At 54.8% G+C, this 23060-nt stretch overlaps 1 protein-coding gene across 1 annotated transcript in view; it reads right to left on the bottom strand.

The window, feature by feature from the left end:
• DENND2D (DENN domain containing 2D) overlaps positions 1 to 20662 on the bottom strand; it is a 30363-nt gene extending 9701 nt beyond the window's left edge. The window contains exons 1-7 of the mRNA XM_037885096.2: positions 20358 to 20662; positions 10251 to 10429; positions 9388 to 9500; positions 8442 to 8511; positions 5259 to 5336; positions 4773 to 4913; positions 221 to 369 (exon numbers count right to left, since the gene is read on the bottom strand). Coding sequence (XP_037741024.1) covers positions 221 to 369; positions 4773 to 4913; positions 5259 to 5336; positions 8442 to 8511; positions 9388 to 9500; positions 10251 to 10429; positions 20358 to 20421 — 794 coding nt within the window. The 5' untranslated portion in view covers positions 20422 to 20662. The remainder of the gene's footprint in view (positions 1 to 220; positions 370 to 4772; positions 4914 to 5258; positions 5337 to 8441; positions 8512 to 9387; positions 9501 to 10250; positions 10430 to 20357) is intronic.
• Between the last annotated feature and the right edge of the window lie 2398 nt (positions 20663 to 23060).

Raw genomic sequence — 23060 nt, 5'->3', positions numbered from 1 at the left:
AATCTTCCCTCATAGGTCATGTTTTCTAGACCTTTAATCATTTTTGTTGCTCTTCGCTGGACTCTCTCCAATTTGTCCACATCCTTCCTGAAATGTGGCGCCCAGAACTGGACACAATACTCCGGCTGAGGCTTAATCAGCGCGTAATAGAGCAGAAGAATTACTTGTAGCTCTCTGAAGCTCCCAGAACTAGCTCTCTGGTTAAGTGCAGGGCGCTCACCTGAGCTCCTCTGCCACGAAGATAATCCGTCGCTCCAGAACCGCAGAGGCGAAGAGCCAAAGGATGTTCTCCGGACTGAGATGCTGCAGAAGGGCCTGAAACTCCACGTGTTCCAGCCAGGAGTCCAGGGGCCGCGTGAGTTCGATGAGCTGTTGGGAAGCAGAGGGGACACGAGTGAGCTCACAAGTCACTCATTAATTCTATTAAAAGCACCATGCAGAAGGTCTCAGACATGCTGGGCTGGGCCCTACCTGCTTCCGTATGGCGGAGAAAGGAGGCAGGAAGGGAATGTCATGCGTGCGGGGGGGTGTCATGCGAGATCTTTGCAATATTACAATTAGTTAGGATTACTTTTTGGTAGTGCCCAGCATGGGCCAGGCACTGTCCCGCCCAGAGTTCATCGATCTAACAGACCAAGAGTGGGGGAGACTGGTGCACCAAATAAGAGCGTGGCCGAGGCAATAAGTGGCCCTACTTGACCGTGTCCTCCCTGGGGATGTGCCTCGATGCAAACCCCTAGCGCAGATAGGCACGGCCTCTGTTTACTGGTGGAGATGACTCCGGCTTGACAGCGGGATAAGATCGTGACAGGCAAGCCATATCTTTCCTGGTGTGCACCATATAGCTATGCCCCAGACTAGAATCGGCACAAGTTCCCAGCGGGGACCAGTCCTCTGCTTCAAAGCTGCTTTACCAACACCATGAATTCATAGGTAATCCCCAATTACCAGTAATCCCCAGGAGTTCTCATCAGCCCCCAGCAGCCTCGCGGAGCTTCTCATGAAGGGCTCTCGGAGTGCAGGGTGGGAGAAAGTGCAGAGACATTGGTAGGAGGAGCCCAGATATCTGGGTGTCATGTCTGGCCTGCCCTGGTTTTGATGGAGGGTATTTTAGGCCTTGTCTACACACATACTTGCACTGGTTTAACTAGACCAGTTTACAAAGCACACCCTTAGTTAACCCGGAACAAACTAGTATGTACACCAGGCCTTAGGGGGGTTGCTTTGTGAGCCTCACTGAACCGGGTGGGTGGTGTTGAATCTTTAACAAAGATATCCTTTCTCCCAAGTGTTCATTAGGCATTGGAGTGTATAAATTCTAGGGCCAGAAGGAACTACTCTGATCATGTAGTCTGAGCTCCTACATGACACCAGCCAGAGAATTTCCCCCAGCGATTCCTGCACTGAGGCCAGTAACTTGTGACTGAGCTGGAGTGAGACACCTAATCTGGATGTTGAGACTCCATGGGATGATGTCACAATAACCTTCATGGTTGAAAATTTGCATCCCAGTTCCAGTGGTAATTTTTTTGACTTCCAGCAGTTGGACACTGATCTGCCTCTGTCCGCTAGCATCGATTCCTGTACTAGCTTTGTCCCATGCAGGTACCTATGCAGCACCATCTCGTTGCCTCTTACATATCTCTTCCAAATGGCCACATTAAGCAGCATCGAGACTGCCACAAAAGGAGAGGTAATGGAGTTGCTGCAATCCCTGTAGTTAGTGGCCATTTGGAATGCCTGTTTCCAGACACTCCTACCCTTCTCTACATCTTTTCCTGTTAGGCTGGCTAGACTTCATTCCAGCCCAGCTGAGCTCTTACAACTAATTGGTGTCATTATATTACATGCCTTTGCCAGTCAGGTGAAACCAGACCTCTCGCCAGCCTCAAAAGCTGAGCCCTGGATTACTGATCCAGGAGAAGCCCCAGGCATTCGGAACAACCTCCCACCACTCAAAGTGGAGGACCTTACTTAGACCTTAGTCCAGCCTGGGCTTTGCTGCACATTGGGCTACATTACCCTCTCTCTCCCACGCACTGCCAGCTCCCAGCCTCGCCTTCCCTAGCAGCAGCTCCCTTCTCCACTGGCAGTGCTGGATAAGCCGCCACGCTGACGCTTTTGAAGAAAATGCTCCCATCTCCGCAGTGCTGCCAGCAGCCAATGCATGAAGCAATAGGCCAAGTCTTTACACAATCTTACCCTTCTTGCTGCAGCATCACAAGAGATTTCATAACCCAGGAAGTTGGCAGAGCAGAACCTGTGCCAAGCCGGCTCCCGCTCTCAGTTACACCCAGCACCCAATGTGCAACGGGACGAGGTGGCTGCAATGCCCCATTCCAAAACAACCGCTGCATCAGCGCACTGCAGTCAAACCTCTCATGTCAAAAATAGGAATGCGCTGTCTGCACGAGGCAATGCACTCAGCTCAGCCCCCCTACAAAGCAGAGCAAGTCCCAGTTTGCACCTGTGTTACATCAGCAGCCCCCACCCCAGTGCAGAGGAGGCCTAAAGGCTTGTCTCCATTGCAGGGCTTGCACTGACAGGACTGAATTGTACAACTGCAAACTCCTAAAGCAAAGCCAACGGTACGGAATTAAGCTAACAACAGGCACCAGTAAGGCTGAAACTGATCCCCATGCATCTGTATTAGGGTTTGTTACGGTTTAACTAGATAGGTTTCAGAGTAGCAGCCGGGTTAGTCTGTATTCGCACAAAGAACAGGAGGACTTGTGGCACCTTAGAGACTAACAAATTTATTTGAGCATAAGCTTTCGATGAAGTGAAACTCACTTCAGCTCACTTCATCAAAAGCTTAAGCTCAAATAAGTTTGTTAGTCTCTAAGGTGCCACAAGTCTTCCTTTTCTTTTAACTAGATAGATATCTAAAATCATAGAATATCAGGGTTGGAAGGGACCTCAAGAGGTCATCTGGTCCAACCCTCTGCTCAAAGCAGGACCAAGCCCCAGTTTTTGCCCCAGATCCCTAAATGGCCCCCTCAAGGATTGAACATTTAGCAGGCCAATGCTCAAACCACTGAGCTATCCCCCCCCCCCCCCAATCTTTTTGTTAAATGGGCACAATTGTCTACTATAAACCCAGTGTCTTGTGTCTAGCACTGCCAGCTGAGAAGAGCAGATGCAAAGCAGTCTCTGCACTCAGCATGAAACAATAGCTCCAGGAGAGGTGTGAATGGCTGCCATTCAACAAAGGGAGGTGTGAATGAAAGTGATTAAAAAGGCCATGCTGTTAACTCTTTCACCGCTGTTTTTGTAGAAACCTTGAGCTAACTGCTTCCCTGTTGCTGAGCACAGTGAGTGTCGCTTCTTAGCAAGGGCGGCTGCTGGAGAAGGAGCACTTCATTTAAAGTCCTCGCCGCTCTGATCAAATGGGGGAGTGAAGGCGGCCAGGCTTCTGCTTCCTTGTCCCGAAAGCCCAAGCTTTTGCTGACTCAGCAACCAAACGACTCAAATTAGGAGTGGTCAGTATAGAATTGTGAGCACACTGAAAAATCCGGACACACAGTCACATCAGCTACGTGTAATACAACATTCAATAACACAAGGGATCCTGCACGGATTGTATGGGACTGCAGAGCTGGGGGAAACAGTGCAGGCTTCTAGGGGCAGTGTCATGTAGTTCCAGGGACCTGGGATACACTGGTGCAATTCCACTGAAACCACTTTTAATCCAGATTCACACTGGTGTCTCCAAAATCGGCCTCACGTCCTTCGACCTGACGCCAAACTCCCCAGCTCCTAACCTACCAGGGTTTTCCCTGTCACTGATGACAATTGCTTACAAATCATTTCTTCGCACAGCTGACTCGGCCACGCCACCCTTGTCTGCACGCAGCATGATTTTGCTCCCCTTTCCCACCATTCAGTCCAATTCGCCACGCCCCAACCGTGGGCCCCCTGCCACATCTGCTTTCTCCCCCCAGCTCTCATGCTGCTAGGCTTCACTTCTCTCCCCTGGTTGCCTGTTCGAGCCGAGCCCCCCAAAGCATGCTTGGGAGCAGAGTGAGCTGTTCTAGGTGGCACTGGACTTCGAGCTCTGGCTGACATGAAAGGATGCCCAGCACCTCTGGAAATCAGGCCCAAGGGGGTCCAAGCTGGGCTCCCAAAATCAGCAGCCTCTTTGAAATCATGGCTTGCAGGCTGCAGGGAGAGGTTGCAACAGCAGCTTCAAGAAGTGTGAACGCCACATCCGCTGGCATTAACGGCTGTTTGTGCTGATAGATCCTCGCAGCAGGACCGACACGGAGCATTTCACGGAGCGCTACACCAGTTGTGTACTGGGCAGCGCCCATCTCACTGCACCTTCCGGCCACCTGGGAGAACCCGGCCATAGCGGTCAGGCTGGACGGCTGGAATATGGAACACCCGACCGTCTCCAACTCTCCCCCAGAGGGTGGAGAACTGATGGAACTGCTGGCTCGATCGCCACTGGTACGAAGTGGCCAGCTCGTTCCAAGGGGTCGTTCCCTAACCTGTCGTTCCCAGACAGCAGAGCCTCGCTCTTCAGCTCAGCCAGCGCCCCTTGTCCACCCTGACCTGTGACCCTCGTCTATTACTGCCCCTAGGCAGCCGGAGACATGACGTGCATTAGCAGAGACTGCACTGAGGAAAGCCTACAAAGCTCCGGCTGGCCCGACGGCCGGACACACGCTCCAGCACGGCCTCCTCTTAGACCAGCTCCTAGGGGTGGAGAGACAGGCCCTGGTGGAGATCAGCAGCACCCGAGCACAGATTACTGAGCCGACACAAACCTCCGTTCCGGAATCAGGGATGAAGCTTTTAATGGTGACCGTTTTCCCCGGAGCCGGGAAGGGGGATTCGCGGAGGCCCTGCATGAAGGGGTAAATGACGGCCATGGAGATCTGCCGCCTCTTCTCCACTTCATCGAGGATCTATGGGAAGGAGAGACCCGTCAGCCACAGCAAGGCAAAGAAGTCCCCGGCTAGCCCCCGCCCGGCCCCCCACCCCCTCCCGGCGGCACAGCAGCGGCTCAGTTGCGTCCTCACTGAGGAAAAGCAGCCAGCACCAGCCTCAACACCACAGGCCTCGCCCTCCTCAGCCCCAGAGAGGTGGCCTTCAGTGCCGTGGCATCACCAGCTGCTCCCCCAGGCAAAAGTCCTTCCCTGCACCGAGCTGTAGATCTGGCAGCAGCAAGACGGGGACCAGCAGCTGCACGAGGCCCGGACCGGGCATGCAGGCTGGGTTAGTGTTTTGCCCGTGAGAGCCGGCGTTCCTACCTTGGAGAACAAGCCAAAGCAGCCAAGGCAGCTGATGATGCAGAAGACCTCTGGGAAACGAGGGCCCCGGCCAACGGGCTGAAAGAAGGATCAGCACACAAAGGGTTAACTGTACCCCACAATCTCTTACCCCCTCTATCAGGTGCACCGAGCCAGCCCCCCCATGCCAACCCCATCACTATGGGGACTGCCACTCGGGGCGGGGCCATGGCCTCTCCGAGGAATGCAAAGCCAGGTGTCAGCAAAGCTAGGAGCCGTCCATGGCTTGGCCTTGCCTGCCTCCCAGAGACCTGGTTAATGATACCACCCGCCTACAGCCCAGCTGGTCCTCCCAGGCTACGTAAACTACAAGTCAGGAAACTTGCAGAACAAGCTGAAAAAGCAAGGAGGCTGGTACCAGCCCTGTTCCTCTCCAAACTCAGCTGCAGGAGATGCCCCACCCCAGAAGTAGACGCATATACACAGTCTCTGAGGCAAAGGGAAGGCGCTTAGGACTCCCGCTGGCCCACAGACCTCCAGAAAAAGGCCCTGCAGGCCGACTAGAGGAATCATTGCGGATGCTGCCCAGCATGCCTCTGGAAGCCCCAGGCACGGAGTGGGGATGTAGCAGGTCTGGGGAGGGGCACAGGGTAACAGTAGAGACCATGGAACAGAATATGTGTCAGGAAGGCAAGTGAGGCATTAAGCTGGCGGCTAGCTAAGCACGGCAGGTTTGGGAGAGACAGGTCCACAGGCTCATGGTGGGGATAAAGCTGCAGGCAGGAGACACTGAGGCAGGGTCTGTGGTTGAGGCAGCATACTGTAGCCCTGACCCTCCATGCACACCGCCTCTGGAGGGCGTCACTTACCCGCCCCGCCACAACGTCTGCCTCCCCGGCCCCGAGGGCAGGCAGCCAGCGGGGCGGCTCAGGAGGGGATTCCGACTCCCCTCCTAAGGTGGAATTCGGGGCCGGGGCGGAGTCTGGTTCAGGAATTGCCGGGCAGAGACGAATGACGCGTCGCTTGGCAAAGACCTCGATTTGGTTGGGGGGAAGCGCCCCAGCTGGGTGCGCTAGCGCGGACTTGTCTGCACTCAATGCGCACAGAGGCTTTGGCATGCCAAGGCGGTGATCCATGGCGAGGCCTCTCAGGCAGCTGAGCTGGCTTGTCTCCCCGGCCGGGATGCTATGTATTCCCTGCTGGGGGCATCTTTAGGGTTATTTCAAGAGAACCGAAGCAGGCAACGATTTCAGAGCCCGTTAACAGTGCAGCGCAATTCCCAGCCTGCACCGATCTCTGTCTGCTTTCGCATCACGTCAGGCCTTGAACAGAACGAACAGCAAACAGGGCCTTGGTGCTGGGCAGAGGCAGGACCACGTGGGTTCCACAGTTCCTGGCCTGCAGGCTTGTGCTTCAGCATCTAAGCACCAGACTAAAAAAGCTTGGGAGTTCCTAGCCTTTCAGGGCTTGAAGAAAAGCTTGAAAACACGGACTAGGAGTCACCGAAGCCCCTACAGCTTTCCTGAGCCTGCAGACAAGGGAAGGCGCCGCTAGCCTCCTGCTCTCTGCCTGCCGCGTCGACAGTTGAGTCTCCTGAGGGCTGTAATAAACTGGGCTACGTCTGGTTGCGGGGCTTGGTGTGCGGCTGGCCGGGTGGCGGCTTGTGAAATACGGGAAGTCAGACGAGATGACGTGGGGGGTCCCTTCTGGCCTAGAAGGCTATGGGCACGCCTGCACTTAAAATGCGGCTCGGGCGCAGCTGTAACGCATCTGGTGAAGATGCTCTAATCCCACAGGAGAGAGCTCTCCCGTCGACCTCATTCCTCCACCTCCGGGCGAGGCTCTCCAGCTGACATAGCGCTGTCTACACTGGGGCTTCGGTCGGCGTAACTTACGTCGCTCCGGGGTGGGGATTACTCACAATGAATACTGCGTGCAGATGTGGTCGCCCCGTCTCAGAAAAGATATACTGGAATTGGAAAAGGGTCAGAAAACAGCTTCCGAATGAGGAGAGATTAATAAGACTGGGACTTTTCAGCTTGGAAAAGAGGCGATTAAGGGGGATAGGAAAGAGGTCTATAAAATCATGACGGGTGTGAAGAAAGTAAATCAGGAAGTGTTATTGACTCCTTCTCATAACACAAGACCTGGGGGTCACCCAATGACATTAATAGGCAGCAGGTTTAAAACAAACAAAAGGAAGTGTTTCTTCACACGACCTGTGGAACTCCTTGCCAGAGGATGTTGTGAAGGCTGAGACTATGACAGCGTTCAAAAAAGAGCTAGATAAGTTCATGGCTATTAGCCAGGATGGACAGGGATGGTGTCACTAGCCTCTGTTTGCCAGAAGCTGGGAATGGCGGACGGGATGGATCACTGGATGATCACCTGTTCTGTTCATTCCCCCTGCGGCACCTGCCATTGGCCACTGTTGGAAGACAGGACACAGGGCTAGATGGACCTTTGGTCTGACCCAGTGCGGCCGTTCTTATGTTCTAAACCTTCCAGATAAATCAAGTTGATCTGAAACTGCCACCAAATTTCAACCAGAGGCTGAAGAATCTAGTGATCTCCACACAGAATTTAGGTGCATCTTGCCTGGGACAACACAGGGCCTTGAATGTAGGTGACCAACACCACAATACACAGTTCAGCGGCCCTGGTAGCAGTCTTCCACCGCAGCCGAACTGGGCTGGATTCAAACCAGCACCCGAGAGGTAACCATCCGTATCTCATCGTCCTGCCTCTGAGCCAGTCAGGCCTTCAAAGGCAGCTAACCAGTCCTGTGCCCATCTCTCTCAGTTTCTCTAAGGGAGCCATGAAGGAGTACAGCAGTTTCATCATACTAGATGCGATACCAAGGTGCCCTCCACCAGCCCTCCTCTTCCTCCTGCCTCTCTGCACATTTCCCCACCCCCATCCTGCACCTGTCGCCAGTTACCCTTCCACGCACACCCTTCCCCGACCACCTCTTTGTCTGGCATCAGGCCATGCCTGCAGCTGCAGCAGGGCTGGGCACAAGCACTCCCCCCGAAAGCCGACTGCAGAGTGACAGTCTCCTGTACGCGGTTCCCTGGGGCTAGCTTGGCTCGGTTTGCTCTCCCTGCACTGCCCGGGGGATGGGGACGCACTGCAGCCAAGCTGGCTGCTCAGGGCGCGAATGGCCGGCATGAGACCAGATTATTTAAAGCGAGGGATACTCACCAGCAGCCGCCGGCAGTAGCCAATCTTTCTGCTGCCGTCAACGTTGGTCAGGACAAACGAAAAGGTTTCACTGAAAGACAAGGAGAAACGTGTTTCCACTGCGCTGCTAAGGGTCGAGGCACGAGAGCCGCAGGAACGTAGCTTGGAGCCACTGAGTGACGGGGCAAAAGGAGGTGGGGAGAGAGTCCCCAGCACTGCCCAAGATGGCAGCCTAGCCCCCTACCCTGCCAGTGACTGACGCTCCCAACAGCTGGATCCTCCACTTGATTACCAGTCAGGTCCATTGGCTTAGACTGTCAGCCCCCTGGGGCAGGTCCTGTCCAGTCCTAGCACAACGGGAGCCTGGCCCGTGACTGGGGTTTCGAGGTGCTACGGGCTGGCAGTGTGGTTAGTGGACAGAGCCCCGGATCGGGACTCAGGAGAGCTGGGTTCTATTCCTAGCTCTGCCACCGGCCTGCTGGGTGACCTTGGGCAAGTCATGACCCCGCTCTGGGTCTCTGTTTCCCCATCTATAAAAATGGAGATAAGGACACCGACCTGCTTTGTAAAGCGCTTGGAAATCTCCTGATAAGAGCTAGCCGTTTTTGTGATCACAATGAATAATAACTATCAAGAGGAACAAATAAACCGACCACGAAACATCTAGAGGAGAGATGCTCAGCCCGAGCACTAAACAGCGTGGGATGATGAAGCACTAACCCCTGGCCAGATAAACTGCAACGGTTAAGAGCCAATAATGTGAAACCTCAGCCAGGAGTGGTTTGATTTTGCAGAAGCCAGGCAGGGAAATTCTCCCTACCCAGGCAGCTCACTGGGTTCCTGTGACATCCAGGCAGTAGGAGGGAGCACAAGGACTTGCTTTTCCTTCCCCGCTCCCTGCCCACGGGCCCCTGCTGCAGCGCTGGCTCCGGGCTGGTCCCTTAGCCCGTATCAATCTGGGAGTCACCTGGTGTATTCCGTGAGTGGGGCCCAGTGATTGCCGTCGGGGAAGCAGAAGAGGGGGATGGCTTGCAGCAGCCTCTCTTCCTCCTCCTTCTGGCCCCGCAGTAAGTTCTCACGCTGAAATGAAAATGATACTAGAAGTAAAATCACAATAAAAGAGGATCCAGCCCAGGCCACTGCACAAGGGAAACATCTGGACTCTCTAGCTGGGCTCTGTAGGTCACGACCGGTGCGTCGGCAGAGCAGTGCAGGGCCCCGGGACTGGAAGAGCGGGTCACTACCTAGTCCGTTGTCTCTCTAGACTGCCTCCAGGGTGGACACGAGGATTCCCCAGTCTAGTTGGGGAGCATAGGCTTTAAGCGAGAAGGGCAGCATAGCTGTTGGTAGCTGCAAGGCCAGACCCAAGACTCAGCTGTACTTGACGCAGCCCACAATGAAGCTTTCCAAGCTGAAAAGGAGGCACCGTGACCATGAACAGAGGTGCATTCTGGAGCCGGGCTGACCCTCCCAAGGGAAGGCAAGAGCCAACCTCCCATCAGAAACACCATTTTCAACCCTTCTCCTCCTTTCCCCGAAAAGGGATCAAGCTCCTGAAACATACCGCATCTCTCCCCCAGGCAGGATTCTGCTAGGAGGTGTGGGGTGGGTGGGACAGAAGAAAAGAGTTTGGGGCTCTGATTGAGAGAGCCTGTGCTCAGTCTCCTTTGCACTTCCCATATTTTGGGCCCGTTGGGGTCAGTTTGTCCCCCCAGATTAAGTTAAAATGGCCTCAGGCTGCTGTAATCTAGGCTGACCAGAGCCCTGATGGTTTTGAGGTGACTTCTAACAAATACGTGCACATTCTGTAACCAGGACAGGGCTCCTCACCTTTGGGAACTGGTAGATTATCTTGGGTTCATAATCACCCCCTGATTTCTTCTTTAGTGAGACCACGACAAGGTATTCAAAGAAGAACTGTCCTGGTGAGTAGCAGAAGGGGCTTCGATCTCCCGGCCTCCTTGCAGATTCGGATTTGCTTTCGTCCTGGGATGCGTCCTGATTTACATCTGTAACCCAAAAATTATGGTGTATGGTGACATGGCAGCCAATGGGGGTGCCTTTTTTAGTGATCCAGAATGCAGTTCGGCTCAGAGAGCGGGGCGTAATGCACCGGGACCTGCACTGGAAATGGAGAAGGGAGGCAACCAAACAAGGAAACACAGACTGTGGGCTTGTCTATACTGGGATGTTAATTTGGATTAAGGCAATGTGCAAATGTAAAGCATAATAAGCTATTCATAGAATATAAGGGTTGGAAGGGACCTCAGGAGGTCATCTAGTCCAACCCCCTGATCAAAGCAGGACCAATCCCCAGTTTTTGTCCTGATCCCTAAATAGCCCCCTCAAGGATTGAGCTCACAACCCTGGGTTTAGCAGGCCAATGCTCAAACCACTGAGCTATCCCTCCCCCCAATTCCTGATTAACTCCCTGCATGCATGATTTTATTCTAGAATAGAAGACTCTCATTCAAAATTAGCTTAATCCACTTCCAAAATGGATTAAGATAATTCAGAAGAAGAACGTCCACAGGCCCCTTCGCACCTGTAAAACACTGTGTTCACACAAAAAGAACAGGAGGACTTGGGGCACCTTAGAGACTAACCAATTTATTAGAGCATAAGCTTTCGTGGGCTACTGTCCACTTCATCGGCTGCATAGAATGGAGCGTATAGTAAGAAGATATATATATACATCCAGAGATGGTGGAAATTGCCATGCAAACTGTAAGAGGCTAATTAATTAACATGAGCTATTATCAGCAGGAGATTATCACACAGGAAGCAGCTGTCATTCTAATGCAACCTACACCAACTCCTATAATGTATTCATCCCGGGATGCATTTGGCCCCCTCCGCTGTCAGTTGGATGGTGCCATTAACTTTCACGTTTAATTGCCGGCTGCGCAGGTGACAGGAGAAAAGAGAAACCCCCTGTTCAAACCTGAAAGGAACAGACAAGGGCTGCTGCTATGGAAAAAAGAGCTAATACCACCAGGGGAGAACAGGAAGGGCTTTTACAAATTTGCCAAGGGAAAAAGGAAATCCTAGCGGGTGTGAAAATCGCCTTGCAGCTTCCGGAGAGCAGAAAGTTAAATGCAGTCGCAGTATTGAGCCACATGGGCTATTTCTTAAGATTACATGAGTCACTCTCACAATGTAACCTAGAAACCTGGGCTCTCCAGGTCACTCCCTCGCTGCTTGTTTAACTTCTACACCGCGCCCTGAAGCAGTACAGAGCAGGCTGACTGGGCCGGGGCAGGGAGGCCAAGCACCTCCTAGCACCAACACAGCAGAGCCCGTGGGTGTGAAGTCCGTCAGAGACCCCGCCCATCAGCAAGGGCAGTATTTTAAAGCCACAAATGTGCAGGGTGCTCCCCCGCTGCAAGGAATCCAGAGTGCGGGATCTCTCAGCCTTCGTTCTGCATTAACGCTGTTTTCTCCGTTCTGTGTCCCGAAGAGAAGCCATTGCTATTGCGAAACAGAAAGCCTGGAATAGACAGTGGTCTCCCATCCCGGAACTAACCAAGCCCAGACCTGCTTTGCGCTTTATACCAAGCACAGCCAGACCCCTTCTGACCCGCAAGACACTGTGCGCACACACAAAGCAGCTGTCCTTCCAATGCGATGTACACCAACTCCAATAACCTCTTCATCCCAGGATATATCTGGCCGTTATCATTTGGATTGTGCCATTAACATTCAAGTTTTATTGCCCCCGGAGCAGGTGACAAGTGGCTACAATACAGGGTTATTAGAGCGGGGCAGGGTTGCTCACCCCAAGTCCAAGGCTCAACAGAACGGAAATAACCACAAGTTGCATCACACAGGGGTGGAGGTGTGCAGAGGATCAGCAAAGCACGTGGAGCAAATGCACTTTAGGGCACCAAGAAATCATGAAATGATGGGGCCATATTTATTGCAGTCTGTCTGTTCTACCCTGCGCAGTCTGGGAGAAACTGTCATTCCTGTGCACAAAGTGCTCCTAAAGCTGGTATGGCCAGAGCTGGGAGGGGGAAACGTCAGGGAGCATACAGCAGGTGCAACAGGTCCTCCACCCCCCCCCCGCCCTGTGGTTGGCATAGGGAGAGGGGGCATAGCCAGGGCTCCCCTGCATTCCGGATACTGGCAGTTAATGTAAGTTCTGCCAGGTGAGTGGCCTGGTGCACAGCTGAGCCAAGATCTCAAGGATAAAACTTCCCACAGCCCCCATTGGCCTGGAACGGCGAACCGTGGCCAGTGGGAGCTGCGATCGGCCAAACCTGCAGACGCTGCAGGTAAACAAACCGTCCCGGCCTGCCAGTGGCTTTCCCTGGCGGGCCGCGGGCCAAAGTTTGCCGATCCCTGCAATAACCTATAACAACAAACCTTAAGGGAAAGTAACATTTTATGAACTTTCATATACTTTTTACAACTGAGATTGCAACTAGGGTAAATTGGTAGGCCCAATTATCACAACAGGCATTAACGAGGGCGACATTTCTATATCTGCTCTCCCATTCCTCCATCTTCTTGGAACCCTCAGTTTTGTCTTCAATGACTTGAGAAAGTTCTCGGGGGGATGAGGGGGATGTCACAGAGTCCCCGGGCGATGCTCTGGAACTGCTCCCTAAGAAGCCAGTGAGGACTCTGGGGGAGCCTCCTCTCTGGGAGCAGACTGTCTTCAGGGCAAAAAGCTAACACAGCTTCCACCTTCCTGGGTCTGACCTCGGAGCATTCAGCATCCTCTGCCCCTCCGTGCGCTTCCCACAGCGAGTCTGCCCAGGCGGGGTACTGGGGAAGCCAGAGGGTCCTGCCCCCCGACTCCGCAGTCAGACGTGACTCTCAGCCAGCCAGTAAAACAGAGGTTTATTAGATGACAGGAACATGGTCTAACTCAGAGCTTGTAGGTGCAGAGAACAGGACCCCTCAGCCGGGTTCATTTTGCGGGGCAGTGAGCCAGACAACCACGTCTGTACTTCACTCCTCCTCCCCAGCCAGCCCCAAACTGAAACTCTCTCCAGCCCCTCCTCCTCTGGGCTTTGTCCCTTTCCTGGGCCAGGAGGTCACCAGATTCCTTTGTTCTCCAACCCCTTTAGCTCTCACCTTGCAGGGGGGAAGGGCCCAGGCCATCAGTTGCCAGGAGACAGAGTGTCGGCCATTTATGTACACTGGCCCTTTGCTCTGCAACAATTACACCCCCTTATCCCACCCCCTAGAGACTTAAGAACTGCATAGGGGAAACTGAGGCACCCCTACAGTATTCAGAGGAAACATTAAGAACCGTCCCACTTCGTCACAGGGGACGACTGCTAGAGATGAATCATAGCATGCAGCTGGGAGGGGTACTCCCTCCATGGGGCCACATCTCAGCGGAGCTAGAACCTCCATGGCCAGTGTCTACACCCATCATGAAGCCTATGAACAGCTCTGCCAATACTCCAGGGTCCCATGTGGTTTCATACGCTGCTAGTGTAGGACTGCCTGCTCTGAGCCAAACCGACGGCAGTGGAATTGGGCAGATGAGAGCCTTGGATGCAGACAGCATAGTGGCACCCGGGTCTGTCCCTTTCACAGCACTCCGACAGCAAAGGGATGAATACAAGGCAGGTCTGCAGAAGAGCCTCTCTGCCCTGCGTTCTCGCTGGTGGCATCCATCTTATTTTAAGCAAGCATCACATCCCAGTTTGTACAAAGCAGCTTCAGGGCAACCTTGGACTCCAAATTTGAGGCCATCGTTCCAAAAATGCCTTGTTCCCCCAGCTCTGGCCCAGGACCAGATGAAGTAGAGGTGAAGCCTTTTGCTCTAATGGAGGCTCTGTCCCTCTCTGACCAGCTGTAGGAGTAAGCGGGAGGAGGGCTACAAGGACTGCGTGCATGGTGAGTCACCCTGAAGCCCTTTCTCCTCTGCCCAGAGCACAAGGGTCTTGGCTGCCACCCTCTCCTTCTGCCCAAGCTTTGGGGATGGGCTCTCAGAAGGGTGGGGGGTGTCTATCGGGCCAGTTACAACCACCTTCCTCTTCTCCAGTGAGAGGGGGCCCAAAGGTGCAGTGCCATCCTTGTAGCCTGGCACCAGTCTTCTCCTACTGCCCACACGCTGGGCATGCACTCCAAAGAGGGGGGCGTGCAGTCCTTAGAGGGTGCTTTGACCTGACATTGTCAGTGACACACTGGGGCCTGTTCCAAACCCCACATTAGCCCAGTCCCCTGATTGCCCCAGGCACAGCCAGGGCCTCCGCACAGGGATGTCCAGCATCAGGAGGAAGTCAGCTTTGAAACAAGTTTCTAAAGGCTAATGTAGTGCCCATCTTTAAAAAAGGGAAGAAGGAGGATCCTAGGAACTACAGGCCAGTCAGCCTCACGTCAGTCCCTGGAAAAATCATGGAGCAGGGCCTCAAGGAATCAATTCTGAAGCACTTAGAGGAGAGGAAAGTGATCAGGAACAGTCAGCATGGATTCAACAAGGGAAAGTCATGCCTGACTAATCTAATTGCCTTCTATGATGAGATAACTGGCTCCGTGGATGAGGGGAAAGTGGTGGACGTGTTGTTCCTTGACTTTACACGGTCTCCCACAGTATTCTTGCCAGCAAGTTAAAGAAGTATGGGCTGGATGAATGGACTATAAGGTGGATAGAAAGTTGGCTAGATTGTCGGGCTCAACGGGTAGTGATCAATGGCTCCATGTCTAGCTTGCAGCTGGTATCAAGTGGAGTGCCCCAAGGGTCGGTCCTCAGGCCAGTTTTGTTCAATATCTTCATAAATGATCTGGAGGATGGCGTGGATTGCACTCTCAGCAAGTTTGCAGATGACACTAAACTGGGAGGAGAGGTAGATACGCTGGAGGGTAGGGATAAGATACAGAGGGCCCTAGACAAATTAGAGGATTGGGCCAAAAGAAATCTGATGAGGTTCAACAAGGACAAGTGCAGAGTCCTGCAATTAAGATGGAAGAATCCCATGCACTGCTACAGACTAGGGACCGAATGGCTCGGCAGCAGTTCAGCAGAAAAGGACCTAGGGGGTTACAGTGGATGAGAAGCTGGATATGAGTCAACAGTGTGCCCTTGTTGTCAAGAAGGCCAATGGCATTTTGGGATGTATAAGTAGGGGCATTGCCATCAGATTGAGGGACGTGATTGTTCCCCTCTATTCAACACTGGTGAGGCCTCATCTGGAGTACTGCAGTTCATAGACTATCAGGGTTGGAAGGGACCTCAGGAGGTCATCTAGTCCAACCCCCTGCTCAAAGCAGGACCAAGCCCCAACTAAATCATCCCAGCCAGGGCTTTGTCAAGCCTGACCTTAAAAATACCTGAGGAAGGAGATTCCACCACCTCCCTAGGTAATGCATTCCAGTGTTTCACCACCCTCCTAGTGAAAAAGTTTTTCCTAATATCCAACCTAAACCTCCCCCACTGCAACTTGAGACCATTACTCCTCGTTCTGTCATCTGCTACCACTGAGAATAGTCTAGATCCATCCTCTTTGGAATCCCCTTTCAGGTAGTTGAAAGCAGCTATCAGATCCTCCCTCATTCTTCTCTTCCGCAGACTAAACATCCCCAGTTCCCTCAGCCTCTCCTCATAAGTCATGTGTACCAGTCCCCTAATCATTTTTGTCATCCTCCACTGGACTCTTTCCAATTTTTCCACATCTTTCTTGTAGTGTGGGGCCCAAAACTGGACACAGTGCTCCAGATGAGGCCTCAGCAGTGTTAGGTGCTGCTGGTCCGTCCTCGGAAAGGAGCCCCAGGGCCACGCCTGCTAGGCACCTAGTACCATGCGTGTCCTTTACTGGAAGAGATTAGATCTGCTGGGTGCAGGGAGGAGCCAGGCTCCTCCTGGATGGTACAGAGGTTCTTCTCAGAGTACCTATGGAAGCTGGGACAGCAGCCTTGTCCGACATAACTGAGAGCACTGGAAGTGGAGGAAGATTTTCCTGCCAGTGTACAGCAGCTGCGGGAGGTAGCTGCTACGGTCAAAAGGCTGCACTTCCTACTGGAGCGCACCCTCCTGTCAAAAGGTCACCCTCAGCAAAGCAGCAGGCTGCAGCTAAAAGCAGGATCTGGTGTCTACCGTACTGACCGAATTCAGATGTTATCCTCTGATTTCCAATAATATAGGGGAAGAGAGATCCTGATTGGGCCCCACCCAGCCCATGCCTGGGGAGCCAGTGCAGGAGTGCTCATGGCTCTATGTCCTTGCTCATGCTTTGCCTGGTCTAACCTTAAAATACACTCCAGCCACTGCGCTTCCAATATTGGCAGGATCAAGACGCCACCTGTCTGAATCTCTCCACCAGGTATCAAGTGACCACGCACCAATAATTTGTTCCCTTCTGAAATCCCGACACCCCTAACTGGAAATAGCACGGAGTGCCAACAGCACTTTCGGAGCCCCTCTGCCTTGCAAATGCAGCTGAGATTTTGGGGGGAGAGTCATCTTAATGGGTTACAAGTAGCTCTGTGTCCACTCCGTAGCTTGGCAGTCATAAAAGCCACCTGAGCTTATCCATACCTTCCACGCCAGCTGGGTTTGTGTCAGTGCATGCTGGGAAAATCTGGGCCTCTATCCCACAGTGCCTCAGCAGAAGATAAGAGTGCCCAGCGGACTTACGCTCTAGGATATCCTACCATACAGGGAGACGGGAGGAAGGAAACTGGGTCAAATTGGTTGCACAGGTCAACCAGTGGGCCCCGTGCACACGGAATAAGAAGCGTGCCCTGAACTCCAGCAAGGGACACGTGGTCATTGCCATGGATGTAATCCGGTGGGGTGGTGGGAAAGAACTGGAGACGGGCAATGAGCACCATGACAAGAGCTAGAGAGAGCCAGCCCACCCTGTGGCGGGGACCTTGATCTCCAAAGCACTTTCAGAAACACAAACCAATCCACTCAGAAGTAGGGTGACCACAGGTCCCGCTTTGGCTGGGACAGTCCCCTTTTTAAGCCCTGTCCCGACTGTCCCGACTTGTTTGGCAAAAAAGAGCATTTGTCTCATTTGCACTGGCCAACTGTTCATCAGTTTTGCCCCAAAAGTGGGGTGTGACCCCAAGCGGGGTGCAGAGGAATGTGCGGGGGGCAATGCCAGCCCTGCGCGAGGGGAGAGAGGGCTCGGGTGAGTAGCGCAGGCCAGGCCAGCCCTGCACGGGCAGGAGTGGGGGCAGTGGCATGGGCTGGTGGCTTGGGCTGGTCCCCCCTGGGCCTGGGCGGTGAGCAGCATGGGCCAGCCCCACATGGGGGGGCGGGGGCCACTTACTCAGAAGCCAGGGAACAGCATTCTGACTCAGGACGGAAAGATCTCGGCTGCTGCAACAAAAGTTTACTGCTACGTCTCCCCGTTCGCCCAACATCCTGCCCACACCCCAGCAACTCCCGCAGGCCGCCCTGCTGGTTTGGGGTCTGAGATGGCTGGGGAGGTGAGGCGTTCACCCTGATGGTGGATCAGCCAGAATTGGTCCCTATCAGTTTGTGAACGGGGGGCGGGGCGGGCAGGTCTTTCCTTGCTGAGGTGGGAGTGGTTCTGGTCTGATGGAGCTCTCCCTCAGTGATGACAGGAAAGCGGGGGAGGGAACAGGCCTGGCTGGTGAAGGCTGGGTATAAGGAGGGGGGGACGACAACAGGGAGTAGCACGACCACCTCCGGAGGAGGGGACTGGCCTCCAGACTCCTTCCCACTAAGGGAAGTCTGTCTGTTTGGCTGGGTGAGCGGGTACCGGGAGCGAACAGCTGCAGCTGGAACCCAAAGCGGGTGCAGCTCATTTCCACCTCTTCCTCCTGGTACAGCCTGGCATGACCCTCAGGGGAGGGGGTGTGGGAGGAAGGTGCCCCTGAGGCCCAGTCGACACTGAAATTGCCCGGATTTCACTAAACTGGTTTCTGAATTGAGCGAGTTAAGATCAGTGTAATTTCTTGGCATAGATAAGCCCTGCACAGACACCCCTCAGGCTCCTGGCAGCACTGCATGGGGGGTACAGAAGGGACACTTTCTGCCTTGTCTACATGAGATCAGAACTGGAATGATTACTAGGCTCACTCCGGCTCAGCAGGGCGGTTCCTGCTGTGATAACATCAGACCTTTAAGCACAGAATTTCTTTAATATTTTATTATTTGCATAAAATGTTCCATTTCTCTGGCCACTTTTGCGGTGCAGAAGAATTTTGTTTCATGCTCTGTTGCAGCATGCAGACACCCACCTGCCCTAGCGGAGAGGAAATGGGTTTTCTACAGCTTCACAAACACTTGACAAGTATCAAAAAAACAAAACCAGCCTTCCCCAGAAGAGCCGAAGGGCTTGCCGCTCCAGCGCCCACAGAGCACTAGAATGATGGGCATGCGGATTCCTGGCAGGGCGGCCCCTGGCCTCCACTCCTCCCTGGGCGCCACATGGCAAATGCCACATGACAAAATGAAGGCCCAGCCAGTGCTGCCCCTCTAAAGTGGCGATCCTCAGCCTTGCCTCCACTTCTATCAAGCCTGGCATTTGAATTCAGGCAGCACCGAGCCCGAGGTATCTGGGACACTCAAAGCACCCTGTAAATGGTCTCTCTTGTTGCCCGGTCCAGAGACCAGTGAATATTTCAAGGTACATTATCTTGCAAGCCGTCTCCCCGTTTTCCAGTGATGGTTAGAATGTTTTCCCAGCACTGCTGCAATTCTGAGCTGACTTTAGGGCCCACTATCTTGAGGACTGATAAGAGCCAGACCGAGACAGGGCCAAGAGTTAGGGCTGGGACTTGGGAGACTCAGGTTCTAGCCGATTCGTCCTGGGGGGGCGGTATCTCTCCGTGCCTCAGTTTCCCGCCCTGTAAAAGGGGGAGAGTGGCACTGCCCTACCTCGCCAAACAAATACAAGTCAGATTGTGCCCTGCTCGGATTCTCCAGTAACAGAGGGCATATAGGTACCATACCTCTGAATCTATACCCTGTTTAATAGCTTATCCCAGCAGCATTTCAAGGGTGTAAAACTAGAATGTGCATGGCCCCCGCATGCTGGGCAGAGCGGTGTGAATCGGGAAGGCGGGGCTCTGCAGAGGTGTGAATGACCGCGGCAGGTCGGGGCACCGGAGACGTGGCCAGCCGGTGGGAGTTGGTGTGAGCTCTCCACCCAGAGCCTGCCGGGCTAGGGGAGGGGAGGCAGCAGGTGCCCCGGACAGGCAGGATTCAGAGCCAGCGGATTTCAAAGCGGGTTGGGCAGAGGGAGCCCCGTAAAGCCCCCTCGCAGCGGCACGGGTCACCGCGGGAGCGGGCCCGATCCTGCCTTCCGAGCTCTGCGTGGGTCGCCGGGGCCGGCGCTGCCTTCCCGCTCCGGGCCGCGGGAATCCCAGGCTGCCGCCCCCGCAGGAAAGTCCCGGATCCTCCTTCCAGAACAGCTCCCAGTCCCGAGCCAAGCGCCGGGGGGGCGGGGAGACGCGGCGGGGGGCGCGCAGCAATGGGGCAGAGGGACCCGGGGGGGGGGAGGGGGCAGCAATGCGGCAGGGTGACCTGGCGGGCGGGCGGGCGGGGGGGGGGGGGGGGGGGCGCAGCAATGGGCCAGGGAGACTCGGGGGGGGGGGAGGGGCAGCAATGGGGCAGGGAGACTCGGCGGGGGGGGGAGGAGGGGCAGCAATGGGGCAGGGAGACCTGTCGGGGCTGGGGGGGGGGGGCAGCAATGGGGCAGGGAGACTGGGGGGGAGGGAGGAGGGCGCAGCAATGGGGCAGGGAGTCCTTGGGGGGGGGGGGGGGGAGGGCGCAGCAATGGGGCAGGGAGACCTGGCGGGGGGGGGTGCGCAGCAATGGGGCAGGGAAACCTGGCGGGGGGGGGGCAGCAATGGGGCAGGGAGACCTAGCGGGGGGGGGGGGAGGAGGGCGCAGCAATGGGGCAGGGAGACCGGTCGGGGGGCGCACAGCAAGGGGTCCGGAGCGAGGCCAGACGCAGGACGCGGGTGGGGCTGGGGGGTCCCCCCCGCCCCCCTCACCTCTCCGGGCCAGCCGGCGCCGCACGCTGTTTCGGAAGAAGCTGGCGATCCCCGCCCCGGCCATGCCGGCTCCGCTCGCTCCCCGGCAGCCGCGGCGACCCTGAGCGCGGCGCCCGGCCGGCGCGTCCCTCTGCAGCCCGGAGCGGGCACCGCGCTTCCGCCTTCGCTCCCGGCCGCTTTCGCTTTCGGGGGGCGGAGGGAGCGTTGCACACCTGGGGAGGAGAGGGGGGAGCTCTGCACACCTGGGGGGGAGAGGGGGGAGCTCTGCACACCTGGAGGAGCCCTGATAGGGGGTGAGGAGCTGCACATATGGGGGGAGAGGGGGCAGAGCTGGCTGCAAACCTGGCGAGGAGGGCAGGGCCCTGAACCAGGTCCTTGGGGAGCTGGCTGCACACCTAGATGGACGGCAGAGCCCTGACCCCCCTGGGGGTGAAGCTTGTGACCCAGATGCCCCACGCTGGCAACCGAAAGACACAGTTCTGAGTCTCTACCCAGGGCCCTGCCTATGCCCCGCTGGGCACGTTTCCCCTCTGATCACCCTCTTCACAGTATTTCACCCATGGGGCGGGGTGCAGTCTCTGCCCAACGCAAGGGACGCGCTGGCTGGCCTGGAGGTGTGTATGGGAAATATTTCGGGGTTCTGTCACCTGTAGAATATCGGGGTCCAAAGCTGCTAGAGGTGAAGCGGGGTGGGCGGATCTCGGAGCTGACTCCGTCAAGCGTGAGAACAATTGACAGCTTTTGGCCCAGCCCGGCCACGTCTTGACAGTCCAGACAAGGCGTGAGCTTGAGCCTTGGCAAAGCCCAAAAGAGCGCCTGAAAAATACCCTCAGTGGGGGGGACCTTCAGGGTAAAACGCCCCGGCTATGAAAAGAGACACACAGTTTGGAACTGTACAAAGGGAGAAAGAACGGCACGAGATGGTGTCCATTATGCAGGCAACTCTGCCAGTGTCTCGTGAAAGGTGTCTCGGAGAGAGCTGAAGGAGGGGACGCTATTGAGCTGGGTGGCAGAAGCAGAGAAGCTGGGTGCATCCCAGAAGTCGAGGGGCTGGGCACTCGAGGGTACTGTCAGGAAGGGGGGAACTTGTGCCCCAGGGTCAGTGTGAGCTCTGGGGGTTAACTAACTCCAGAGATTTAGCCCCAGGTTGTCTCTGCTTTCTTAGGGAGCCTAAGGGCTGGGGTGTGCCAATCGGGAAAGAATTGGGGCTCACAGAGCCCGGAGTGGGGTGCTTGTGTCATCAGCAGCTGGTTGTTTGGGGCGAGTTTCCCCAGGTAGGCACAGATAAGGCTCCCTTGTGCTACAAGCAGACAGTAGCGATTTACCCTGTACCCCCCAGGTAACCTTGAAAGTGTCACAGACCTGCAGACCTGGGGGGGGAGGGCCCCGATGGGGGGGGGGGGAGAGCCCTGCCCCTGGTGGGGGAGCTGCACATGTGGGGGAGTTTTGAGCCTGCCCCTGTAGTGGGAGAGGTGGGTTAATCTGCACACCAGGGAAGGAGAAGGTGAGACTGGGACAGGGCAGCCTTGCTCCTTGTGGGGGGAGGGAGGCAGGTGTACCTAGAGGGGAGGAGAGAGGACAGCTCTGCTTCATACCTGGGGGCAGCTGCTGTCAGGCCCTGCTGTCCTGCCCTGATCACGTTTCTGCTCCAGCTCCTGCTGCAGGGGCCTTTCCACAGAGGGGCCATGCTCCTCATCTGTCACTCAGCAGCCAGCTCGGCTGCCAAAATGCAGCCCAGTGGAAGGATTCCTGCCTCAGCCAGGGCCCAGAGGCAAAATGCATCGCCTGGCACCCCGGGAAACCTCCGGGCACAAAGCCAGCTTCAGGTCCTTTAGCACAGCACAGAGAGCCTGGGGTAAGACCACAACATTTCTAGAGTGGAAGGCCAGAATGACCTTCTGCATAACACAGGCCAGAGAGCCTCAGTTACCCAGTGGTTTCAACATCTTTTTGTTTATGCATCCAAGGATCATATTAGCTGTCTTAGCCCCCGCATTGCACTGGGAGATAATGTTCAGTTGGTTTCCACCAGGACTTCTACGTCCTTTTCAGAGTCACTGCTTTCCAGGATACAGTTCCTGCTGTAAGTGTGAGGCACAGTCTTTGATCCTAGTCCGATGTCTGACCTTATTTGGCTGTATTAAAAATGCACGTTGTTCAAATAAGCCCAGTTTTCCACGTGCTCCAAGGTACTCTGTGTCACTGACCTGTTTAGCACTTCACCAATCTTTGTGTTGTCGGCCAGTTTTACCATCAATTAATGTATATTTTTTCTCCTAGATCCTTGGTAGATATACTGAATAGCATCGGGCCGAGAACAGAGCTCTGCAGAACTCCACTAGATGAGGTGTTCCCATTTTTAAATGACTTTTAGCTATCAGTTAACCAGTTTTTTAAAATTAATTTTATATGTGCTGCTTTGAGTTTTGTACAGTGCTAAACTGTTAATCAGAATGCTGTATGTGACAGGCATGCCAATTTCCTTCACTGTCTTTGGGAGATCTCAGTGTATGAAGTTTACATATCATTGTGGGACAGTGGTGGTCTCTAATTCCATGGGGAAGGATGACCCCAGCCCTCCACCTGCACATCTACCAATGTGATATATGCCATCATGTGCCAGCAATGCCCCTCTGCCATGTACATTGGCCAAACTGGACAATCCCTACGTAAAAGAATATATGGACACAAATCGGACATCAG

The sequence above is a fragment of the Chelonia mydas genome, chromosome 21 (genome assembly GCF_015237465.2).
Source record: "Chelonia mydas isolate rCheMyd1 chromosome 21, rCheMyd1.pri.v2, whole genome shotgun sequence".
NCBI lineage: Eukaryota > Metazoa > Chordata > Testudines > Cheloniidae > Chelonia > Chelonia mydas.
Note: the sequence above shows the minus strand (reverse complement) of the source record. Positions and strands in the feature narration are given on the sequence as shown.